The sequence below is a fragment of the Salvelinus sp. IW2-2015 genome, unplaced genomic scaffold (genome assembly GCF_002910315.2).
Source record: "Salvelinus sp. IW2-2015 unplaced genomic scaffold, ASM291031v2 Un_scaffold640, whole genome shotgun sequence".
NCBI lineage: Eukaryota > Metazoa > Chordata > Actinopteri > Salmoniformes > Salmonidae > Salvelinus > Salvelinus sp. IW2-2015.
The window spans coordinates 146,690-174,148 of NW_019942587.1; the positions used below are offsets into that span (position 1 = coordinate 146,690).

General features: G+C 42.4%; 1 protein-coding gene across 1 annotated transcript in view; it reads right to left on the minus strand.

Annotated features, from left to right (window-relative positions):
* Window positions 1-25,226, minus strand: part of LOC112068656 (egl nine homolog 1) — a 49,222-nt gene extending 23,996 nt beyond the window's left edge. The window contains exons 1-2 of the mRNA XM_024135854.2: window positions 24,176-25,226; window positions 2,830-2,949 (exon numbers count right to left, since the gene is read on the minus strand). Of these exons, the coding sequence (XP_023991622.2) occupies window positions 2,830-2,949; window positions 24,176-24,961 (906 nt within the window). The 5' untranslated portion in view covers window positions 24,962-25,226. The remainder of the gene's footprint in view (window positions 1-2,829; window positions 2,950-24,175) is intronic.
* Window positions 25,227-27,459: the final 2,233 nt, after the last annotated feature.

Here is a 27,459-nt window from a genome sequence, read left to right on the forward strand (position 1 = left end):
ACAGGTTGTTTGGATCCTGGATGCTGATTGGTTGATATGTGGGACAACAACTCCAGCAATATACCATGACGTGTTAATTCCACTGTCCCGCAGCCCAGGCAGGAAATTCACAAACTTATTCTCCCTTGGGAAAAMATACTATTTGGTTTGCAACAGTTGTCTGCTTCTATGTCATGTGCAACAATGTATCATTTGACAAATGCTATCTCTCCTGTGTAGGCTATCTAGCCCAAGAACGAACGTGAACCTAATAATTTACCATGGAAAACCGTAAACACTCAGAATTCGATTCCATCAATCCTTCAAAAAACTTTGATCCAGCGCAGTGTGGGATATTTATTAAATCCTTATTTATTGACGTTCTTGTCTCTCATCATCATTGAATGCTATCTACACGTCAACAATATGTTTAGCATAGCAACATCGAATGAATAAAATMAACGACTGGGCCAAAACATAACTCACGACCAGTTCTTCAATTCGTGTGCCATCAACGGAAAACGTCACTATTAACATCACCAACTAGCTTGGTTAGCTTGGACTCGACAATCCATAATATTTGTTGCCTCTGTAGGCCTATTGGATATTTATTAAATCATTATTTATTGAGGCTCTTGTCTCTCATCATTGAATCTCTGCTAACTAGCTACATGCCAATGATTTGTTTAGCATAGCAATGTTGAATGAATATAATTATTTGAATTAATGACTGGGTAAAAACATGAATGAGAAAAGAACTAGGGTCTCAGAACAGCCCTTGACGGGAGCTGTCTGACAATAATTCCCGGGTTCTCAGGTATTATTTTTTAAATAATTCCCAACCCCTGGTCCCCGAGTACCCCCAACAGCACACATTTTTGTTGTAGCCCTGGACAAACTCACCTGATTCAACTAATTGAGGGCTTGATGATTAGTTGACAAGTTGAATCAGGTGTGCTTGTCCGGGGGTACTGGATGTTGGAAACACTAATGATGCATCTATTGATAGAACCTCAGCTGCTATCAACTTCTCCAGCATTCCTCAAACCATTCCATGGAGACCTCCAGCCATTCCATGTATGTGATATTCCAGAGCTAGCACACCTGATTTAACTCGTCAACTAATCATCAAGACCTTGATTAGATGAATCAGGTGTGCTGGTTTAGGGCTACAACAAAATGTTCTGGGTGTCCGATGGTGAGGCATTTGCAAGTATACGGTCGTGCTCAGTAGGGCACACCATAGGAAAATTAAACAACACAAATTAAAATCTGTGTCCTTATTGGAAAAGTTAAGGTAGTTCCTTGTTTCACTCTGTTTTCTCCTTACTGACCATGACCCAGGTAAAATCTCTAAGTGATCCTAATTTCATAATTAGCTGCTAATCTTACACCAGGCCTGCAGGGCAGTGAGACTGACAGCTTCTCTTCTGTTGACACTTACTAGGACCTAGGCTGCAGCCCTACTATACGACCCCACTAGCGGATTCCAAACTGATAACTCCCTATCCCCTTATTCACMTCAATTCTTTCAGATCTGAGAGGGGTCAGCAAAAGCAAAGATCAGGGGGAAAGAGAAGGGAGGGCGCTATCGGATTAGAATTAAGGCCCACAACATCAGAGTGGGAGTGTGAGGGGACCTGCCTGCCTGTCATCCCCATTCCAGCATAGTTTCCACCTGCAATCCCAATGTTCTAGTGGTAGCCCTGGGGTTTGTTCTAGCAGTTACTGCCACTCCTTTTGGTGCATGAATGGTGCGTGGGATTGTGTGCATTATTTGTGTAATTACATGCAAATGTAATAGCAGTGAGTGCCCACATTAGCTGTAAATTATGCAGARTGTGTCCATTACATGTTTCCCGTCCCAATAGGACTCCGTAGTCAGCCATWTCAGAAAGTGCTTTTGTCGTCACACCGTAGCATGTATGGTTGTCATATTAGAACAGKTTCAGATTCACAAGGTGTTGGTGTCCATCAGAGGCTGTCCTCATATGGACACCATACATATGGTGTGGAGTCAGTTACCTGATGACTCYAACGGAATTCTTCCGCTGCTCTATCGTTTACCTACATACTTCAGTCAGACTGCCATCGTTAAAGTCGTCTGTGGCGAAGTCAAAATGAGGGGTGCTTTACAAAACAAAGTCATCAGTGATTGGATCATCTCTAACCAATCAGAGTATCAAAGCCAATGATACATTTTCAAAACGACGCTTTACCCACGTGTGTTCTGGCTCTGGCCCAACCCACTGGTTTCTGGAGCAAGGGATTAATCCATAGCGTGTCAGTACCTGTTTAGACACCCCCCTTTCCCCTTACTTTATCGATCAACACTTCTCCCCTCCGCATGAACTCATTTAGTGGGCTGGTTGGTGAACTTTGGAATTACACCCAGAAACTGAACTCTAAAGGGTGACTGAAGAGTGACTGGCATGGAATTTATTTAACTAGGCAAGTCCGTTAAGAACAAATTCTTATTTACAATGATGGCATGGAATTAACAGAGTCAATATACAAAGCCACAGTGTTGTTCCCAGCAGAGAAAACTGGTTGKAATGACATCATGGCATCTTTGATGAATAGGCCTTGTATAGGTCTACTGTTTTTTTTAAGGAACCAGAAAAATAAGGAACTCTTTTTTTTACTGGTTAGAATTTGACCAAAATATGTASWCTTTCCCACGCCATCTTCATCTTGTAATGAAAAATACTTCTTTACCCGGTGAAGTCTCCACAAACTTCTGGTTTACAACCAGAAAAAGGCAAATTTGGGGTTAGTAGCAGAAAACATGTAAAAAATAAACTAAATATTGGACATAAAGTTTGCTTTCAGTTCATTGTATTGACATACCMTAGCCTCCCAGTCTTTATTGAGATAGTAAATACACGTTACACATCTCCCATCGCCGTTCGGGTTATCCACGTGACGTACATACCCAGTCCCGTTGCCTGGGTAACAGGCCACCATGGCCTGAAAAAGAACATMAGAAGGACATGTTAGGAGGAAATATTTTGGGTAGCCATTTTGACAGTGTTGTAAAAGTTGTCACAAGATAAAAATGCTTCCCAACAGTAGACATACTTTCAACACCTATTTCTGAGATGTCCATGCAAGGCAGCAATAAATTACACCGGTTGAGGATATCATTGCAGATGCAATTCGTTTTTAAATACATTTTGTGACAATCATTACAATGCATTTCACAACAAATGATTAACGTATATCCAATTGTTTAAAGTGACCCCTTATAACACGCTATTCTATGTCACTTCAGAATACTTGCCTCCATGATTAGGCTACACTCTGGTAAAGCATATTTCCTATTATGAAATTGTCATGTCATTCAAGAAGTCTCGTTGATTCATAATTGATAATACTGCTATTGAAATTCATATGTGTAAAAAAAGTATATACTAAATTATTCCCGTTCAATGCATGCTAACAAAAAAGAGAATCACAAACAAAAAAGGGGAGCTTGTTATTCATAATTGCTGATATGTGAAAGACGAMGCAGAGAGGAGKCTGACACGCTTGCTGGGCTGATTTGAAAGGAAAGAGGCTCATTGGAGAAGCCAAGTTGTTTTTGCTGTGTCATCGGTCTGGCCTTTTACTTCAAGTGTTAGAAAACAATTATTTATTATGTCGGTCTCTGGGTCACACGCACAAGTTGTTACGTAACAAACCGTGGGCGGGAAAAAAAGAAGCCAGCTGGAATATTTTTATACACAGATACATCCTCTTGATTTAATTTATTATAAATGGATACATCCTTTTGGTTCTCGGGTATTGCCACGGAACTGGGCCAAAGTGGAGGGACAAACACACGTATTTTGCTCAGTCATTGGAGATGTATAGTACTTCCAAGGACATAGGCTACAATTGAGTAGTTGCAAAGTAGTATATTTTGTCAGACTTTATTTGGATAGTCCCATTTAGATGATCTACATATCAAAAGAGATGGCACTGTGCTCTGATATTGATTAATTCATTGTTAGGAAAGAGCTTGCACAAAAGGCATTTCACTGTACTTGTGCATGTGACAATACAACTTGAACCTTGAAAGTACAGATGGTCAAACAAGGCAACAGTAAACATGAATGATGCCGCACGCTCAGGGATATGAGTCTCGCTCACCCATGCGATATCTCAGACACCACTGGCCCGATTGGTTCAATTACTGTAATTTTATAAATGACAGATCTCTGTGGCAAGATGCATCATTCACCCAAGTTTAATCAAAATCGCGCCAGTGGTGTCTGAGATCGCATGGGTTAGCTCGACTCATATCCCTGAGCGTGTGTGCCAAATTTCATGTTGTTTTAGGTACTAGTCTGGAAAATATTSTGTTGAGAGACTTTTGTCTATAGATGTTGCATTTTAAGTGTTTTTCACAAAATTCTAAAYGGTGGAAAATCCCTGGATCCCCGAGGCAAATTTTAACTAGCTTGTTTAAGCYCCACCATCTGGACAATCAGTGTAATTTTGTAAATGCCGTATCTCTATGGCAAGACACATCATTCACGCAAGTTTTCATCAAAATCAGTCCAGTGGTGCCTAAGAAACCGTGTGTGACGAACAAACGTACTGACGGACGGGGACTCATTTAGTCATGGGGGACAACTATCTGTTGATAAGCAATTGCTTGCTAAGGTTAAGATTAGGGCTAGGGTTAGTGGAAATGTTGTTGACAGTTATTGAACTGTCAACTACTGAACAACTACTGAACATCGACAAATCATACACAAACCATTTATTTTGGACTATCCAAATAAAGTGTTACCGTATATTTCATATCTAATCACAGAAACAGAAGACATTGATGCTACAAATCTGTTACCATTCAATTCCAAAGTAGGCAAACTGACAACACTCTGAATTCGACCTGCTTTCCAAACAATATCCCTGTCAAGTTCCTATAGCAAGTCCTCTTCAATTATGTTCTACAATAATCATAACTATGCTAAACTAATAACAGAATTCCGATAGGTCCTTAGACTGTCAACAAGGGCCAGAGTGTAATCCACCCCCCCACCACCCGACAGGACTGTATGATACMATGACATGAGACTGCTTACACTGCCGTTTCCCCCCAGATCGCTGGGCTCTCTCCGTATGTGTTTATTTGTGACCTGGAAGGCCTTCTGATCTCTTTTCCATCTGTGGAGGAGGGAGGAGGACGGAGGGGTGAGATGAGGGGGACGGGAGGCTGTTAACCACCAGGATGTTCTGCACGTCTCCCGTTCACGCCACTCCGCCAGGGTCATTTCCAGATGGTGGAAACCCCCTCGCCTTTTTATTTAAGAGAGGCCGGCACGCAAAAGAAAGGAAATCAAAGGGAGGAAAGGGGGTCGGAGGTCACGAAATAGGTCACCGGCGCTCTGGGTCAGACCTTGAGTCTAACTGGGATAGGCAGTGGTGATCATAATTGTGAGTTTGTGTGTGTGTGGTTGTCTGTGTGGAAACCATGCCGTGAAGTGAAGGCCAGAGTTGGTGATAACCAAGGTCTTGTTTTTTTTTTTGCACAACAGAACAATCCATCCTCGAAAGTTTTGTAATGTCGAGGTCGGAACGTTGGGAACAAGGGCAGCAGATACTTGAAAAYAAAATTCTGCTTAGCTCATCAGGATAGGGCGGCAGGTAGCCTAGCGGTTAAGAGCATTGGGCCAGTAACTGAAAAGTCGCTGGTTCCAATCCCGAGCCGATTAGGTGAAAAATCTGTTGATGTGCCCTTGAGCAAGGCACTTAACCCTAAATGCTCCTGTAAGTCACTCTGGATAAGAGCTTCGGCTAAATGACGTTACATTTTTGGGGGATAAATGCTTCGATCTCGCTGCGTTCGCCCTCGGATTCCGTAGAGAGATCTCCACGCTGCAGCCGGCAGTCAGTGACAGGCTACGCATGACAGATGCGTATTCCATAATTCCAACCATTAGTGCTGTGCAAGAGCCCCCATTGAGAGAGGACAGGTGAATGGAGAGAAGGGGGGGTGAGGGGGTTGGCAGCCATACCGCCTTCATACAGACASTGCCCATACTAAACCTAGGGTTGCAAAATTCCGGAAACTTTCAATAAATTCCCTMMTTTTCTAGAAATCCTGGTTGGAGGATTACGGATTTTCTGCTTATTCGCTCCTGAATCCGGAAAACCAGAGAATTGATTAAAAGTTCCAAGAACGTTGCAACCCTACACATACCTTATTATGATACAACAGTAGTCTACAAAACACAGGAAACATCTTATACAGTAAGCACTTAATATGCATAACAAGACTTATGGGAGTTGAGGGTCATTTGGTAACTGTGACCTGAAATTTCTGCTCTTGTTACTTTATTTTCCAGATGTTTAATAAAGTTGGTGATCAGTTACATTTTCTTCCGAACTCCTGCAAGCAGATGTGAGAAAGCCAATGTATGCGTTATGGAATAGAAATGTATTGGAGCGAGGTACTCGCTTACTGTAGGCACAATGCATAAATGGGTCACAGCTCTGAACTGRATGAGGACACACAAATGGAATAGGCTATATTGCACTTGTAGGCATTGCGCCCAATACACTTCAACACTCCAGTCTTGCACACTTGGAGTGAGTGTGTCTGTATCTGTATCTGAGTGTAAATGTCTGAGTATTCCTGTGTTTGTGTGTCTGAAGGTGAGGGTGTCTGTGCATATTTCAGTCTTTCTGTGTAATTGCATGGTTCAACGTGAGTGTGTGTCTGTGTGAATGCACCTCAGTGAGAGTGTGTCAGTGTGTGTGTGAGAATGGTCTGCTGCGCTCTCATCCTGCTCGATCTCCCACACGCGCCACCTCCAGAGTAGGTTTGGGTAGTATCCAGATTTTCATATCGTGATACCATCCTCCTCTCATTCCGGGATATTACCGGCATAGCTAAAAACGCAAGAAAAGCTAATTGGCCTTCTATTACCGGAATGCTAACAAAATTAGCAAAAAAAAAAAAAAAACAGACACTGCTAACTGCTAATGAGTGAAAAACGAACAAACTAATTGCAAAGGGWAATCGAGCTCATAAAGTTACCGTAAGTCAAGAGAAACTGAGAAATTGTGAAATAAGAGATTGTGCAAATGAACAAAGTTGTGATGCATGCTTTTCTGAAGGAAGAGCAGATGGGAGAAAAACGCTAATAGGAAGCACAGGGGGAAAAATGTAGCTGTGCGGATAACTCATCCAGAGTTTGACTTCTGGCAGAAAGGCATTATAAGATATCTGATGGCAAACATTTAGTAGTGAATTACATACAAGCGTAACTTCATCACCTCATGTGCGCCGCACAACTGAGACTCGCCGATATACATAGAATGCTATGGACTCACCGGCTCCTGCTGTGCTATTTAAAAATAAACACACGACCGGCTCATCTGTTCTGYGGAAATACGGTAAGCTTCATAATGTGACAGGTGAAATAAAGAACTCAAATCTGCTTTATCTCCTAACYTATAACACAAGTTGACTGCAGGTATTAACTTAAGGTAGGTACAAATATTCACATGTATTGGAAAAACTTAATAGAAATGGTTGACGGTATTGAAAAACCATCCTGTAGCTTTTTCCAATACCCCGGTATACCACAGGAGGTTGGTGGCACATTCATTGGGGAGGACTGGCTTGTGGTAATGGCTGGAGCGGAATTAGTGGAATTGTAACGGTTCTGTAACGACAGACGCTGGGTGACGAGATACAAGTACAGGGTGTGGATTTAATAATAAATTTGGCATGAAACAAAACAAGAACAGCATCTGGACAGGAGAAACATTAACATCAATGCTGACTCGGGAATYAAACTGAGGAAGTGACAAATATAGGGGAGGTAAATGACGTGATGTCATTTACCTCGCAGGTGAGCGTGAGCGTAACGATGGTGGCAGGTGTGCGTAATGAGTGAACTGGTGACCTCGAACACTGGAGAGAGGGAGCGGGAACAGACGTGGCAGGGTGCCACCTGGTGTCCTACCAGGGTGCCACCTGGCGTCCTACCTGGGCGAGCCTGGCGGGCCAGGCGTGGGAGCCCGACGAGCCGGCCGAGGCTTGGAAACTCTCGAGCCAGCTGAGGCATCCCCGATTGTGTTGGCAGCGGCACCCGGACCCAACGTCACRAACAAAAAATAAATAAATAACAAAAAAACTCTGCTTCCAATTGGGGAGTCAGGATTCTGTAACAACAGATGCTGGGCGCGAAAAGAAAGTACAGGGTGTGGATTTGGACAGGAGAAACATAACAACATCAATGCTGACTTGGTAAATGAGGTGATAAGAGTCCAGGTGAGTCCCATAATTAAGCACAGGTGCGCGTAACGATGGTGGCAGGTGTACGTAATGATGAGTGAACTGGTGACCTCGAGCACCGGAGAGGGGGAGCGGGAGCAGACYTGACAGGAATGGTATCAAATACATCAAACARATTCTTTCCATGTSCTTYATGCCATTCCATTTGTTGCGTTCCAGCCATTATTATGAGCCGTCCTCCTTTCAGCAGCCTCCACTGCAGTATACGGTATAAACGGTATACTGCCCAAGCCTACTCCAGGGTGAAGAGTGGCTGAACTGATCTAAACTCAGCGGTGGCTGTGTCGGCAGCTGGAGCCCATCCAGACAGGATTTATTTTAATGATCGCGCTACGTGCGGTGCGTGAGGCTGCCTGTCTGTCTCCTAGCTGGCTGCTGCTCCTCTAGCGGGGAGAAGASCATCCAGGCCAGGCTCAACCGGTGTTGGAGTAAACACATTTGTTATGGTCAAAGGGAGGGAGGTTAGCGAGCCAATTTAGGATTGAGACGGGTCATGCACAACCCRCGCAGTTTACGTTTAATGAGTTACTGTCTGACACAGACACTTGGGGTTGTTTGAGATGGAGGACCTGAACTGCCTTCAAAGTGACCTTTTAAAGTGAGACTGACTTTCAAGTCGGTTGTGCACTGTTTTATGCCTTAAGCTGGATTTACATAAAGCAGCTGTTTTAAAAAGCAACTGTTTTCACTCTTTCAATGCAACTTCACTTATAACAGGAAGCAACTCATCCACGTTTGAAATTGCATGCAATATCCAATTCAATCATAGTCGATAAATATGCTCTTCTTTACGGCAGTGTTCTACAATGTAGGTCCTGGGGACCACCAAGGGTGTGGACATTTAAGTTCTATCCCAGAGCAAAACACACCACATTAAACTTATCGGGGGCGTGAATGTGCAAAAGCTGTGCYTCCCCAAGATCACGACCGAAGAGCATTGCACTACTGTAAGAATTTGTTACAACAAGTTGTGCCATCATATCAAAGCTTTCTGTGGAGCTGGAGACGAAAGTCGGTAGCCCCGCTCCAACCATTGGTAAAGCAACAGTATTTCAGAAGCACATGAGAACCCATTTGGACCAGGATTCATTTTGTTTTCACATACGAGCTGCAGCACAGTTAAGGAGTTCAAGCACTCATGGATCCAAAAAAAGGACGTRGCTATGATATGAACATTTCTTAAATAACCTCTCAAACGGAGGAACATAAAKCTCTTATTTCCTGTCAGTTTCACAGACTGTACTGAGGGGGACTTTCCACAGGGAGTCTACAGTGCCACTGTGAGTTCTGGGCGACTGGAGCAGCCTCGGTCTTCTGAATTAAAACAACGGGGCAAAACCGGCTCTCCTTAGCCTGTGCATCTCCACCGTAGAATGTAAATAGAGGCATTGGGCAGTTCATAGAGCTKCAGCACCGACCCACCACCAGGGAGGAAGTATAGGCTGCCAGACCCAGAGACACCAGGGTCGTACTCATTAGGGCACGCAACGGCAAACAATTTTTGCCACGAAAAATTWAAATGTGTGTTTCTTATTGGACGCTGACCCTGTTCTGTTTACATTKCCTAAATTGCTGTTTTAGCGCCCATTAGCCTTTATCTCCTTAGCCTGTGAGGGTCAACCCGTTGCATCGCTGCCTGTTCAAACAAGCCCCTAAATTAATCAATAGCGCTTCCTAGACAGGAGAAAAATGGCGAGAAAACTGCCAGGACTGGTTCAAACGACCCTAACGCAGCCTGTAACTCACCAAAGGCTTTTGGAATTGTTATGAGGTCTGAGTCAACCAGTATACACAACCAGGAGGAATTATTCCATAAGTTTCCCATTACCATGTGTGGACCACTGCATTTTGTAGGTCCCCATAAGTAAGATTCTTTAGGAAGCACAGGTGGATCCCAAATGTATACAATGGGCCATGTTAAGGGGAAAGGGATAGTGTACAATTATTTGCTAGTAACTTGAGCATTTCCTTATTGTCTAATAGGTGCTAACATGCTATTGTGCATGTTAGAGAAACCAGTAGAGAAACCAGTATGGCCCTGCTGCCTGTATCAGTGTCTGCAGGAAGTACTGCTTCGGCGCTTCTGGAAACATCCTGTTGTAGTGCACGGCCTTAGATGACACAGGGACCAGCTGCATTGAACTGTTGCCAATATCCTTGAATGTGTACAAAAGTGTATCTGGTGTTGTGCATTTTCCAAATATCGCCTAGTATCTTCCATTTGTTGCCAACGGAATAAGTCTATCAATTACAGTTGACACGTCCTTTGAAAAGTACACGGGAAAATCTCCTGAGCAATTTTAACACCCACAGTGTTCAAATAAACACTTTCAACATGTACATATAATTATCCGGAAAAGCGTTAAATTAAAACTTTGAAAAGTGTTGATAAATGAACACATTTTAAAAGTCACAGTCCATCAATCAAGAACTTTAGCGTGTTAGGCTCCAGACACTTTGGGTGATAATGTATATTTCAAAATAGTAACAAGAGACAACACATAGATGTGCAATATTTGGTCGTCAAATAAGTCAAAGCCTTGCAATCACAGAAAGGGGACATTTTCTTATCCTTTAAGACCTTGACAGAGTGCATTTGTGCAAAGTCCCAGGACTTGCTGGAAAAAATCTATAGGAAACAACAATATATATATATATTTTTTTTTGTTAGCTGACACGGCAGGTCCCAGGACCGCTGGAAAACAATCAATTAGGAAACATAAAAAAAAAATGTTTTTTGATTTGTTAGCTGATACGGCAGGTCCCAGGACCACTGGAAAACAATCAATTAGGAAACAATAATATATATTTTGGGGATTTGTTAGCTGATACGGCAGGTCCCAGGACGCTGAAAAACAATCAATTAGGAAACAATAATATTTTATTTTTTTTGATTTGTTACGGATACGGCAGTCCCAGGACCGCTGGAAAACAATCAATTAGGAAACAATTTTAAAAATGTGATTTGTTAGCTGATACGGCAGTCCCAGGACCGCTGGAAAACAATCAATTAGGAAACAATAATATATATTTTGGGGATTTGTTAGCTATACAGCAGTCCCAGGACCGCTGAAAAACAATAAATTAGGAACAATAATATAATGATTTTTTGTTGTTAGCGTGATACGGCAGGTCCCAGGACCGCTGGAAAACAATCAATTAGGAAACAATAATATTAATTATTTTGGATTTGTTAGCTGGATACGGCAGGTCCCAGGACCGCTGGAAAACAATTAATTAGGAAACAATAATATAATTATTTTTGATTTGTTTAGCGGATACGGCAGGTCCCAGGACCGCTGGAAAACAATTAATTAGGAAACAATAATATAATTATTTTGGATTTGTTTGCTGATACAGGAGGACCCAGGACCGCTGGAAAACAATCAATTAGGAAACAATAATCCATTTTTTTTTTGTTGATTTGTTAGCGGATACGGCAGGGGAGTCTGAAAACCCGCCGCACAATATCATGATCAGTCTGTTTACTTTCCTACTGTTTAGGCCTATCACCCGGAAAATGTTCAAATGAAACCTTCAGGCCTGGACACTACTCTGCTTCTCATAAACTAATGACTGAGGCAAACGTCAAAWTATTATAGAAAATAAACAAGCCACTATTTAAGCTTGCAGGGCGGATTACTTCCTATCAAATTTCTCTTGAAAGCCCTATCTGTACTCTAGGTAGAGGATTGTTTTCCTTTAAGATCATACCATAGTGTTATTTCCAGTGTCGTATTGCTGTAATTTCATATTACTTTGAGATCTTGACACCAGATACCAATTCTAGTAACCACAAAAGCCAGGCTTTGCTTGTAATGAAATGTTGTGTTTGCATTCACCACGTCAACAACAGAACCAATCATTATAGATCGAAGATACATTACATCAAGACACAGAGCATGTTAACGGTTCCAAAAGCAACATTCTCAGAGTAGTTTACACGTTTTTGGTTTGGTTAGACACTCAAGACGTAAACTTCGTAGACCTTGAATCTGGGGCTTGCGTGACTAGGAAAGCAGAGCTGCACTGTTTTCCTTGGCAGACAAAGTTGAGCTTCACGAGTGCGTCTGTCTGTGTGTAGGGACTGATAAGGGAAGCCCTCCAATCTACAGTCCAAACGGTCACTGATCTATCAGGGGTCGTCCTTCCTCACAGCTGTGACGAAACAAACTCAGTCACCTTGCTAGTCAACAGGGTTCAGAGACACACACCCAAACAAAATGGCAGTTACATCAGTAACTGACACATCAGTGTATTTTTTTCTCTATTGGTCTAACAACTTAAAGAGGCTATATGTAGCATCTGCCCGGGGGTGCTCTTGAGCCAAAGGAGGTACCCTAAATGGACAGAAATAACCCATTGTCCAGAAATGATCTCATTGGACAGAGAGGCACATTTTCTCACAACCATGAGAAAAAGCATACATTGTTTCCCTAATACTATTAAATGGATGTGTGATTTCATAAAACAGGGAAATTAATTTATTAACGTATAATATGCATATGAAACATGCAGACAACATCCAAGCCAAAATTTGACTTAAAACAATGACAAAACTAAACTTCCATAGTGTATCTTTAAGGCAATTGTCCTCTAAAACACAACACAACCTTTTTGAGTATGGGCCCAAAGCTGGCGGTAAAGGGGCGTTCCTCGCATGCAGGAAATGTGAAGGTCGTCCTGGCGATGGATGACTCAAATACAGCCTATCAGTAGCATTGGGTGCAGCCTGCCAGGAAGTCCCTGTTTAAAGAAATGGACTCTAGTTTTTATATCAGAGAGTTCAGGACAATAGAGAGAYAAGATACACAGCAGTTTGGCTGTGGAGGGGACTGCAATGAACCCCTGGCGAGAACCTATAGGGGCCACAACAGACGCAGCATACCTTGGTGAATTAGTCGTCTCGAGGGGGACAGATTGTGGAATGAAGTAAAGATAAACCATGAGAGTTTGGCAGTAGAGTACCATCAACAGCTGGTGAGAGAGGCGCAAGGGGCAGCTCCCAATACAACTCAATCGAAGGTATTCYAATTGCTTTGCATTGAATTATTTTCCATCGTTTTGTAAAGATTGCATCACCTGTCAACCGGTTAACAGTACACACCAACTCTGTTCATAGAATGGTTAAGACTTCAAAGTTTGTCAAGAGATTAGGCTTAATGAGTGCATACTAGCAGCGTGGTTCAACTGGTGTGTGTGGATAGACTGGATGAATAACACAGTACTGTATTATTATAACCCGAGTACAGTTCTGTCTGGTGGAGGGGTGAAGACTGATCTCACACACAAGTATAGGTTGAGTTCCTGCCCGACTAGATGTGTACCAACGGTTGCGTGCCACATCATTAACTGTGCAGTCGGGCATCAGATGGCTATAMCARATGATGTGGTTAGCTTATATGTTAAATACATATCCAAGCGTAGTAAGGTCTGGCATGCAATGAAGCAATAAAGRCGGGCAGGAACTCAATCATAAAGTAGGGMACGCATCGGAACCAACGATCAGTCCAACACCGTCTGTGGTCGACCATTGCTCACAGGTGTGTGCCGCACCCTCGCCGTTAGTTGGACGTGAGCGATTGGCCGTCATTCCCAGATTCATGTATAATCTTGTTCCGGGCGGACKAAGGGTAAAGKATAGTCAGTGGCCAGCCATCGCTGAATCTTTTCTGTTTTAGGCTTAACACTTTTGACTGCCCCCTCCGTTCTTGACTTTTCCTAAATAAGTGTTAGAATGGTTATCCCCGTTGCCCCTCCTTCTCCTGACAYTTYAAAGGGGGGYGATACCTAGTCAGTTGTACAACTGAATGCCTTCAACTGAAATGTGTCTTCCGCATTTAACCCAACTCCTCTGAATCAGAGTGGTGCAGGGGATTACCTTAATCAACATCCACATCTTCGGCGCCCGGGGAACAGCCTCYCTCAGGGGCAGAACGACAGATTTTTACCTRGTCACACCTTTCAGTTACTGGCACAACGCTCTAACCACTAGGCTACATGCCATGCCCATCATCTAATCACCCCAATAATTGACTCGAAACTAAACCTGAACTATACCGAAACTGATTTCACACAAATAACAGATTAAATAAATGAAGTAAAGTATAATGGGGAAAAAGGGGGTAAATGGGTTGATGAGCGAGGGAAAGCGAACAATGCATAATTATGTAATCACCAACTGTGAATAAAGGACAGGACGGGCCATTCTATTGTATTGATCTGTTCTAATTATAATCTACAAAATGGTATGTACCCTATATCAGGGTTGGCAAGGGGAGAAATGTCACCATGGACAATTTCTTCACTCCACTGTCAATGGCAGACACCGTGAACAAATTGAGGTGGGAGCTCGCTCCCTCCCTCTGCGCAAAATAAGGCACCTGCATAGCCGTTGTACTCCACAATGGTGCTGAAGAATGACAAGGCGACGGGGACACAATAAAGAAAGAGCTAGAGACTATTACGCATTACTAAACAAAGGTACAGTGCATTCGGAAAGTATTCTGACTCCTTTTCCCACATTTTGTTACGTTACAGACATTCTAAAATAGATTAAACGGATTACACACAATACACCATAATGACAAAGCAAAAACATGTTTTTATAAACTTTTGCAAATGTAAAAAATAAAAAAACTGAAATAACACATTTACATAAGTATTCAGACCCTTTACTCAGTACTTAGTTGAAGAACCTTTGGCAGCGATTACAGCCTCAAGTCTTCTTGGGTATGACGCTACAAGCTTGGCACACCTGTATTTGGGGAGTTTCTCACATTCTTCTCTGCAGCTCTGTCAGGTTGGATGGGGAGCGTCGCTGCACAGCTATTTTTAGGTTCTGGCTGGAGCACTCAAAGACATTCAGAGTCTTGGCTGTGTGCCTAGGGTCATTGTCCTGTTGGAAGGTGAACCTCAGTCTGAGGTTCTGAGCGCTCTGGAGCAGGTTTTCATCAAGGATCTCTCTGTACTTTGCTCCGTTCATCTTTACCTCGATCCTGACTAGTCCGCTGAAAAACATCCCCACAGCATGATGTTGTCACCACCATGCTTCACTGTAGGATTGGTGCCAGTTTTCCTCCAGATGTTGACGCTTGGCATTCAGGCCAAAGAGTTCAATCTTGGTTTCATCTGACCAGAAAATCTTGTTTCTCATAATCTGAGAGTCCTTTAGGTGCCTTTTGGCAAATTCCTTTTACTGAGAAGTGGCTTCCGTCTAGCCACTCTGCCATAAAGGCCTGATTGGTGGAGTGCTGCAGAGATGGTTGTCCTTCTGGAAGGTTCTCTCATCTCCACAGAGGAACTCTGGAGCTCTGTCAGAGTGAACATCGGGTTCTTGGCCACCTCCCTAACCAAGGACGTTCTCCTCCGATTTCTCAGTTTGGCTGGGCGGCCAGCTCTAGGAAGAATCTTGGTGGTTCCAAAACTTCTTCCATTTTTAAGAATGATGGAGGGCACTGTGTTCTTGGGGACCTTTAATGATGCAGACATTTTTTGGTACCCATCCCCAGATCTGCACACAATKTACGGACGATTCCTTCGACCTCATTTTAGGGTTTTTGTTCTGACATGTCAATTGTGGCARCTTATATAGACAGGTGTGTGCCTTTCCAAATCATGTCCAATCAATTGAATTTACCACAGGTGGACTGCAATCAAGTTGTAGAAACATCTCAAGGATGATCAATGGAAACAGGATGCACCTGAGTTCAATTTCGAGTCTCATAGCAAAGGGTCTGAATACTTACGMAAATAAGGTATCAGTTTTTWAATTTTTAATACATTTGCAAACATTTCTAAAAACATGTTTTTGCTTTTCATTATGGGGTATTATGTGTAGATTGGTAAAGAATATACACTGCTCAAAAAAATAAAGGGAACACTTAAACAACACAATGTAACTCCAAGTCAATCACACTTCTGTGAAATCAAACTGTCCACTTAGGAAGCAACACTGATTGACAATAAATGTCARATGCTGTTGTGCAAATGGAATAGACAAKAGGTGGAAATTATAGGCAATTAGCAAGACACCCCCAATAAAGGAGTGGTTCTGCAGGTGGTGACCACAGACCACTTAGCAGTTCCTATGCTTCCTGGCTGATGTTTTGGTCACTTTTGAATGCTGGCGGTACTTTCACTCTAGTGGTAGCATGAGACAGAGTCTACAACCCACACAAGTGGCTCAGGTAGTGCAGCTCATCCAGGATGGCACATCAATGCGAGCTGTGACAAGAAGGTTTGCTGTGTCTGTCAGCGTAGTGTCCAGAGCATGGAGGCGCAACCAGGAGACAGGCCAGTACATCAGGAGACGTGGAGGAGGCCGGAGGAGGGCAACAACCCAGCAGCAGGACCGCTACCTCCGCCTTTGTGCAAGGAGGAGCACTGCCAGAGGCCCTGCAGCAAATGACCTTCCAGCAGGCCTATACAAATTGAATGATGTGGCAGGCATATTGTGGTCTCACAAGGGGTCTGAGGATCTCATCTCGGTACCTATGGCAGTCAGGCTACCTCTGCGAGCACATGGAGGCTGTGCGGCCCCACAAAGAAATGCCACCCACATCAGACTGATTGATCGCATCCGCCAAACCGGGTCATGCTGGAGGTAATGTGTACATGAGGCTATATGCCGATAAACAATTCCACTCACTCGCGCCGTCTTCGCTCTAGATCTCTGTTCTACATGGATGCTCATATTTGTTCTCAGTGTGACACTATTTTTCTATATCTGTGACAGATCACTCAGCCGACGAGTGGACGAATTTGCCAATCCATTGGTAGTGCTCTGGGCCAAATTGCCGAGAAACGAATCCGGTGCACGAGATGTATGGGACTGTAAGCGACACACGCACACATAGTGGAACTTTTCCCATGTGTGTCCCGGCAGTACCAGCCTCTCATTCGGAGATCGCTTATAAACTGCACTTCTTCCTTTGTTATAGCAGGTTTCAACTAATTGACATTTTGTCTGTGCCCATAGCCATCCGAGAGGAAAGCACCAAAAGTATAGATGCAAGGCGCATCTGGCAGTGGCTCCTTGCCTCTTGGCCACAAAGCGCGGGAGGGCACGCGGTAGCGAGGGGGTGTCACAGTGGCTGCTAGGTTGTTGAAGCGCGTCTCCTAGACCCTATATACACGGCTCTACACTCCATTTACTGCAGCCCTGGAATTGTCAACTTTAGCTGGATGTCTCCTATGGTAGCGCCTCCGCTCTGGACACTACGCTGACAGACCAGCAAACCTTCTTGCCACGCTCGCATTGATGTGCCATCCTGGATGAGCTGCACTACCTGAGCCACTTGTGTGGGTTGTAGACTCCGTCTCATGCTAACCATTTCAATTTACATTAAGTCATTTAGACAATGACACGGCTCTTATCCAGAGCGACTTACAGTTGGGCATTCACCGTGTATGATATCCAGCTGGAAACAACCTACGCTAACTTTAGCAATGAGTCTAGAGTGCATTATCTTTATCAACCCTCCTTTTCATGGAGGAGGAGAGCGGCTTATATTAAGACATAGTATCTTCTTACCCATAATCTCACAAAATAGGTATTCCTTAAGAGAGGTGCGTGTTTCAATGGAGTGTTCACGGGAGGTGGATTGTACAATTGAACATCTGCGGCTCGTGAAGTTTCACATCCCCGTTCCGACTAGAGGCGGGAGTTTTGTTATCTGCACATCTATGGGGGTATGCCAGATAGTTCTAACGAGTTAACTAGATTTAGTGTGAACATACAGGGAGACTGGCGGGAGCTGTACTTCCAGCTCGAGAGTACGTTTGTAGCGTGAGTGAACAGCATCCGCCAGCTACTCGCATACATCCACCCCTACAGAGTCGTAAATAAAGGACAGCAAGAAAACGCGCCAGTCATGCCTTCATTACGATAAAGTATGAGGGGATTCCAAAAGCTATTTACAATACGAGACACGAGAAGCACTAAGAGATACGGATGTATGTGGGTCTGTTATGGTTCACCACCTTGCAGAACCACTCCTTTGATGGGGTGTCTTGCTTAATTGCCTGAGTTAATTTCCACCTGTTTGCTGATGGACCATTGGCTCCAGTTGGGGTTCTTTTTTTTACCCTTCCGTCAATTCGTTATGCCGTGTTGTAGCTTTTGCATATCTACGTGGACAATGGTTTGAGTTTCTATCAGAAGTGTGATTGACTATGGTACATGTGTGTTTAAGTAGGTGCTTTATTGTTGTGTTGAGCTATGCGAGTGATATAATTTATTCTAATTAATGTGAATCTATCAAATTCAATTAGAACTTATCAATAGCGTAACAAATGTGGAAAGGGTCAAGGGTCTGTAATACTTTCGATAGGTGCGTGCCTGCGTAAGTGTCTTTTAACGGTGACTATACTCTATCGTAAACGTATGAATAGATTATATATTATAATTTGCTCAAACGGTTATGGTACAAGGTTTCCCGAAATAACAGCATAAATAAATATATCTCCCTAATTTATGCTAATGTGCCTGTACGACCCGCACCCCACACAATGTTACAGCCGAACTCTTGACGAAAGAGATCATTAAACCCTTATTTTTGAGAGAACTAATGTCTCGTCCCATACCAGACAGCTTTTAACAAATTATTCAGTTACTAACTGATTCTCATTCACTCGTGCCTTCTCCTTTCTCTCTGCTTGATTTTCACAATTTTATGCAAGTGACCTAAACCCATGTGCGAGCCCAGTCCTTTGACTCATGATGGTTCTAAGACTAGACTGATAGCTGTCTCTCTGCAAATTCAGTTGAACCCACGGCTACTCTGTGGCTGTATCGTGTGGTGGTTCTTGGAGATTGCAGCGTGTGTAAATAAATATATAAAAAAATTACAATAAAATAAATACAAGTTTCTGACAGTGAAAATGAACTTTTTTGTTCAGACACTGGCGAATCATATACAATACTATATTTGTAGAGGTGAGGCCTGAACCAGAGATGTCAAGGGGAGTTGATCGTTGTGTGTCCCTATGCACTAAGGAATGAGGCCTTAAAGACAAATAAGCCTGCCAGATGATTAGAGCTTACCTCATTCATCTGAATTCTCAATCTACCACGGCAACGTTTATTTATTTTCATTATAATGCAACACAAAACAGCACCTGTCATACCCCGAGAGCTATCGAACCACCATCTGACTATCCTGTCAGTGGTATGTTGGTTAAATACAGTGCACTTCTCACTCAAAATAAAATGGATTCACCACTTGAATTTGGGGTTTTCTGTTTTTACATACAGTGGGGCAAAAAAGTGTTTAGTCAGCCACCAATTGTGCAAGTTTCCCACTTAAAAAGATGAGAGAGGCCTGTAATTTTCATCATAGGTACACTTCAACTATGACAGACAAAATGAGAAAAAAAATCCAGAAAATCACATTGTAGGATTTTTAATGAATTTATTTGCAAATTATGGTGGAAAATAAGTATTGGTCAATAACAAAAGTTTATCTCAAACTTTGTTATATACCCTTTGTTGGCAATGACAGAGGTCAAACGTTTTCTGAAGTCTTCACAAGGTTTTCACACACTGTTGCTGGTATTGGCCCATTCCCCATGCAGATCTCCCCTAGAGCAGTGATGTTTTGGGGCTGTTGCTGGGCAACACAGACTTTCAACTCCTCCAAAGATTTTCTTATGGTTGAGATCTGGATGACTGGCTAGGCCACTCCAGGACCTTGAAATGCTTCTCTTAACGACCACTCCGTCGTTGCCTGGGCGGTGTGTTTGGATCATTGTCATGCTGAAAGACCCAGCCACGTTTCATCTTCAATGCCCTTGCTGATGGAGGGAGGTTTTCACTCAAAATCCCACATACATGGCCCATTCATTCTTTCCTTTACACGGATCAGTCGTCCTGGTCCTTTGCAGAAAAACAGCCCCAAAGCATGTGTTTTCACCACCCCCATGCTTCACAGTAGGTATGGTGTTCTTTGGATGCAACTCAGCATTATTTGTCCTCCTCAACAACACGAGTTGAGTTTTTACCAAAAATTCTATTTTGGTTTCATCTGACCATATGACATTCTCCCAATCTTCTTCTGGATCATCCAAATGCTCTCTAGCAAACTTCAGACGGCCTGGACATGTACTGGCTTAAGCAGGGGGACACGTCTGGAATGCAGGATTTGAGTCCCTGCGGCGTAGTGTGTTACTGATGGTAGGCTTGTTTACTTTGGTCCCAGCTCTCTGCAGGCTCTCACTAGGTCCCCCCGTGTGTCTGGATTTTTGAGGTGAGATCTTGCGTGGAGCCCCAACGATCAGGGAGATTATCAGTGTTCTTGTATGTCTTCCATTTCCTAATAATGTCTGCCACAGTTGATTTCTTCAAACAAACTGCTTACCTATTGCAATTCAGCTTCCCAGCCTGGTGCAAGTCTACAATTTGTTTCTGGTGTCCTTTGACAGCTCTTTGGTCTTGGCCATAGTGGAGTTTGGAGTGTCTGTTTGAGGTTGTGGACAGGTGTCTTTTATACTGATAACAGATTCAAACAGGTGCCATTAATACAGGTAACGAGTGGAGGACAGAGAAGCCTCTTAAAGAAGAAGTTACAGGTCTGTGAGAGCCAGAAATCTTGCTTGTTTGTAGGTGACCAAAACTTATTTCCACCATAATTTGCTAATAAATAAATTAAAAATCCTACAATATGATTTTCTGATTTTTTCCCTCATATTTTGTCTGTCCATAGTCTGAGAGGTGTCGGCTCATATCGATGAAGATATACAAGGCCTAGTCTCGTCATCTTCTTTACAGTGGTCATTGAGATACGTTTGTGCAATTTATTTCTGTGACTGACTAAATACTTTTTTTGCCCCACTGTATAGCATGCAGTAACATAAACTAATGAAAATGCTGTAGGGTTATTTGAAATAAAATAACAATCGCATTCTAATGTTGCCCAAGGCCTTCATAAACACAACCAAATAATTATTTGGTAGTGCTGTAGTCCCCCAAGCACATATGGCCAATAACTGCATGAGATCAAATCCCGCCACCACTTTCCTCATGAATAAACTGAAAAACATATGTTAGGACGACAGAGCTCCATTGTGTCCTTACAAAGAAAAAGGAGGTGGTGATGGAGGGAAAGAGAATCTGGACTCTTTAGTAATAGGGAATACCCCATTCTCTCTGTTTTTTGTCATATGACTCAAATATCCTAGCATATGGAAAGTAGCATATCTTAGTAATAGTTTAAGTCTTAATAAATGTATGTAATATTAAATGAATTAAACAATTTAATAATCACCAAGTTATTTTATTGTGAGTAACACTGATTTTGTTTTGTTTCAAGCAGTAGTGTAAAGTACTTAAGTAAAAATACTTTAAAGTACTTCATATATTTTTTCTAGTGTAAATAGTCAAGTGTTGATCCCATGTTTCATGAGCTGAAATAAAACATTCCAGAGATGTTCCATACGTGCAAAAAGRGTATTTCTCTCAAATGTTGTGCACAAATWTGTTCACATCCCTGTTAGCGAGCATTTCTCCTTTGCCAAGATAATCCTATGCCCTCCCAGGCCCACCCATGGCTGTACCCCTGCCCAGTCATGTGAAATCCATAGATTAGGGCCTAATGAATTTATTTAAATTGACTGATTTCCTTATATGAACTGTAACTCAGCAAAATCTTTGAAATTGTTGCATGTTGCTTTTATATTTTTTGGTCAGTATATATTTTTGACAACTTTTACTTCAGTACATTCCTAAAGAAAATAATGTACTTTTTACTCCATACATTTTCCCTGACACCCAAAAGTACTCGTTACATTTTGACAGGAAAATGGTCCAATGTACGCACTTATCAAGAGAACATCCCTGGTCATCCCTACTGCCTCTGATCTGGCGGACTCACTAAACACAGATGCTTCGTTTGGAAAGAATGTCTGAGTGTTGGAGTGTGCCCCTGGCTATCCGTCAATAAAATAAATAAAACATGGACAATTGTGCTGTCTGGATTGCTCAATATAAGGAATTTGAAATGATTTACACTTTTACTTTTGATAATTAAGTATATTTTAGCAATTATATTTACTTTTGATACTTAAGTATATTCAAAACTTTGTCATTTACTGGGTGACTTTCACTTTTACTTGTGTCATTTTCTATTAAGGTATCTTTACTTTTTGTCAAGTATGACAATTGAGTACTTTTTCCACCACTGGAATGCAATGTGCACTATTCAATTATTATTTCCCCCCATTAAATTACTGTTACTTGACTGACAGTCGCAGAGACCTGACTGGGTACCAGCTGGAGAAGGGGGGGGGGGCTTGTGAGCTCTCTGCAGGATGGGGGTAGTGTGTGTAGGCTCCTTAGTACGTTCAGAACTCTCGGTGTAAGGTGTGAGGTGTTGGACTGACAGACGCAGGGACCCGGGTTCCTGTCCATATCAGGGCTACTTTCCAAATTTTCGTTCATACATTGCATTCGGAAAGTATTCAGACCCCTTGCCTTTTTCCACATTTTATTACGTTACAGCCTTATTCTAAAATGTATTAAATTAATGTTTTTCTTCATCAATCTACACCACAATACCCCATACTGACAAAGCGAAAACAGGTTTTTAGAAATTTATGCAAATGTATTAAAAATAAAAAACAGAAATACTTTAATTACATACGTATTCAGACCCTTTGCTATGAGACTTGAAATTGAACTCATCCTGTTAACATTGATCATCCTTGAGATGTTTCAACAACTTGATTGGAGTCCACCTGTGGTAAATTCAATTGATTGGACATGATTTGGAAAGGCACACACCTGTCTATATAAGGTCCCACAGTTAACCAGTTCATGTCAGAGCAAAAATGTCTGCAGCATTYAAGGTCCCCAAGAACATCATTTTTAAATGGAAGTTTGGAACCACCAACAATCTTCCTAGAGCTGGCCGCCCAGCCAAACTGAGCAATCGGGGGAGAAGGGCCTTGATCAGGGAGGTGACCAAGAACCTGATGGTCACTCTGACAGAACTCAAGATTTCCTCTGTGGAGATGGGAGAATCTTCCGGAAGGACAACCATCTCTGCAGCACTCCACCAATCAGGCCTTGTTGGAGTTTGCCAAAATGCAGGATCGAGGGAATGATGAACAGAGCAAAGTACAGAGAGGTCCTTGATGAAAACCTGTTCCAGAGCACTCAGGACATCAGGCTGGGGTGAAGGTTCACCTTCCAACAGGACAACAACCCTAAGTACACAGCCAAGTCTCTGAATGTCCTTGAGTGACCCAGCCAGAGCCCGGACTTGAACCCYATCGAACATCTCTGGAGAGACCTGAAAGTAGCTGTGCAGCAACGCTCTCCATCCAAACTGACAGAGCCTGAGAGGATCTGCAGAGAAGAATGGGAGAAACTCCCCAAATACAGGTGTGCCAAAAACTTGTAGCATCATACCCAAGAAGACTCGAGGCTGTAATCGCTGCCAAAGGTGTTTCAACAAAGTACTGAGTAAATGGTCTTAATACTCATGTAAATGTGATACTTCCGGGTTTTTTTTATACATTTGCAGATTGTAGATAGATGAGGGAAAAAACAATTTAATCAATTTTAGAATGTCTGTAAAGTAACAAAATGTGGAAAAAGTCAAGTGGTCTGAATACTTTCCGAATGCACTGTATATGCTAATGCTTATTCATTATTATTTTAAGAATAGGCCTATCTGTTATTATAATATTATATGTATTATATATTCTTATAGTATAATTAATATGATACCATATTCATATTATAATTATTACGCATTTAAAAATATTTTATTATTGTTTTCAATATTATGATTATGTTGCTGCAAAAATAAATGTTTAAGACTTTCGTAACTTTTAAATATACCTACCTGGAGAAGATAAATAACAAGGTGCTACTCACTTTCAGTGTTTACTTACTTTCGTCCTTCCATTTATTCTGTAGTTTCCCAGTTTACCATTACAGTGTCGGACCATGTCATCCATGCGGCTCATGAGAAAGGCTATCTTCTCACAACCAGGTTCTCTTCCTTCAGTCCAGGTTATTTTGTCTCCTCGTATATCTTTAGTGGAGTCACTTCTTTGACTCACCAACTGCCCATCAGTAAATTTACCAGTCTTGTGGAGGGCTCTCACATCCTCCAAAATACTCAGTCCAGTCTCTTCTCCAAGAAAATTGTCAACAACACAAATGCCATGCTTATTCATACATGGAACAATATAGTCCATAGCCAGTTTTAGCGGGGGGGACATCGTTTGTCCGTTGGAGCTGAGTTTAATTCCTTCCCCAGTCTGCTTGCTGTCAGACACACTACCCGGGCGAGTTACTGAAGTGATAAAATCTTTAATTCTTTCGCCACCTGCAGGCGGATTTGAAAGCCCAGTGTGTGTGGTGCTCTGAGAAGCTGTTTTATTCTGTTGTTCTGTGCTTTTCTTTTTTAGCTGCGAGTCTTGCCCTCCTTTCGCAGTCCGTGCGGGCTGTTGTGTTGATTCGGGCTGTGGCTGACACTGAGGTTTCTCGGCCTCTTTACAAAACTGCTTGTGCTTCTTCCAGTCCGCTTTCTGGTGTTCTTTACTACAGTAGAAAGAGTTCCGACACCGTCCACATTTAAGCAGGTTTTCCATCTTTCCACAAAGCTCACAAAACTGCTGGTCCCTGTCCAAATCGGTCCCGGCGGTCCTTTCCTTTACGCTCTCTCTCTCCATGCTTATACAAGAGCGAATGACACTTTAAACCCAGGTCTTTTCACGCGCTTCTACCGTGCAAGTTAGAAGACTCCTGAAACAATACAAACGAAACTGGAGAGCGGGGGCATCCCAGGTATATCATTGAATCACGTGGTGACTTGCGCTCCTTTTGGGTTTCGTAGTAGATAAAATACTGTTTGAACGCGACACAACAACTTGTTTGACTCTTGTTTGCAGTGTGTCATTCTGGTCGAGTCGCATGGCGACGACGCACTGTACAACCCCCCCCCCCCCCCAACTTCACTCCACACGTAGCCCAAAGTAACCCAACCTCCGACGTCAGCATAACGAGGGCATGGCCAACTGTTAAGGACCAAGGCCCATTCATAAGGTTGAAACAAAGCGTGCAGGGTTTTTTTTCGAATTCGTTGTTGTTTTTGTCATTCAAATCATTATTAACTATAACCACTCATTATTTTATATTTTCTGTGAAAGTTAAAGTGGTTGTTTACATATGCATGTTATGTTTACCGCTTATGAATGCGTTTCTAAGTTATGAATGTGTTATGAAGTCCTTAGGTACATTTCATGACTTGATGTTCCCAATATTCTTCTCATCATTAAATAGAACGTGTTTCGCTCAGCAATGAAGCTGAGCGAAAAATGAACATTTGCAATATGTCTTTCATCAAATGTACTTTTTATACTAGGATAAAGAGTGAACTTAGCCTAACATTAAAAAAAACTATATTCAGAGTTGATTAAAAAAAATATGATGCTCCATTATAAATATAATATCATAATAATCATAAACAAGAAATATATCTCCTACATCATAAACCAGAAATACCTATCAAAACTGTTGACAACAATTCACTACCCATTGATGTTTGACTCATTCACTGAAAATAGATACTGGCAAAAGGTCATGTTCCTTTACCTAGAAATTCATCTGCACCAGCAGCATATAATAAATGAGGTTTAATATTAAACCGAGTTGAACACCTGCTTGGTAAATACTGGCACTCTTACAGGAACTGTTGGAACTGAGTCCAGCTGCACGTACACAGTTGGCTTCAGTCTTTTTAGAGAGGAGGACCTCATAACACTCGACCTTTACCTCTCCCGAAGAAGAAGGCATGAATGTGTTTCATTGTAAAAACAAGGAAGACCAACCTGCGACCTTACTGTCTCTGTGCAGGGTTATAATAAACCATTCATTTTTTTATTTTTTATTTCACCTTTATTTAACCAGGTAGGCAAGTTGAGAACAAGTTCTCATTTACAATTGCGACCTGGCCAAGATAAAGCAAAGCAGTTCGACACATACAACAACAACACAGAGTTACACATGGAGTAAAACAAACATACAGTCAATAATACAGTAGAAAAATAAGTCTATATACAATGTGAGCAAATGAGGTGAGATAAGGGAGGTAAAGGCAAAAAAAAGGCCATGGTGGCGACGTAAAAACAATATAGCAAGTAAAACACTGGAATGGTAGATTTGCAGTGGAAGAATGTGCAAAGTAGAGATAGAAATAATGGGGTGCAAAGGAGCAAAATAAATAAATACAGTAGGGGGAGAGGTAGTTGTTTGGCCTAAATTATAGATGGGCTATGTACAGGTGCAGTAATCTGTGAGCTGCTCTGACAGCTGGTGCTTAAAGCTAGTGAGGGAGATAAGTGTTACCAGTTTCAGAGATTTTGTAGTTCTTTCCAGTCATTGGCAGCAGAGAACTGGAAGGAGAGGCGGCCAAAGGAAAAATTGGTTTTGGGGGTGACCAGAGAGATATACCTGCTGGAGCGAGTGCTACAGGTGGGTGCTACTATGGTGACCAGCGAGCTGAGATAAGGGGGGACTTTACCTAGCAGGGTCTTGTAGATGACCTGGAGCCAGTGGGTTTGGTGACGAGTATGAAGCAAGGGCCAGCCAACGAGAGCGTACAAGTCACAGTGGTGGGTAGTATATGGGGCTTTGGTGACAAAACGGATGGCACTGTGATAGACTGCATCCAATTTATTGAGTAGGGTATTGGAGGCTATTTTGTAAATGACATCGCTGAAGTCGAGGATCGGTAAGATGGTCAGTTTTACAAGGGTATGTTTGGCAGCATGAGTGAAGGATGCTTTGTTGTGAAATAGGAAGCCAATTCTAGATTTAACTTTGGATTGGAGATGTTTAATGTGAGTCTGAAAGGAGAGTTTACAGTCTAACCAGACACCTAGGTATTTGTAGTTGTCCACATATTCTAAGTCAGAGCCGTCCAGAGTAGTGATGTTGGACAGGCGGGCAGGTGCAGGCAGTGATCGGTTGAAGAGCATGCATTTAGTTTTACTTGTATTTAAGAGCAATTGGAGGCCATGGAAGGAGAGTTGTATGGCATTGAAGCTCATCTGGAGGGTTGTTAACAGTGTCCAAAGAAGGGCCAGAAGTATACCGAATGGTGTCGTCTGCGTAGAGGTGGATCAGAGACTCACCAGCAGCAAGAGTCGGTCCAAGAATTGAACCCTGT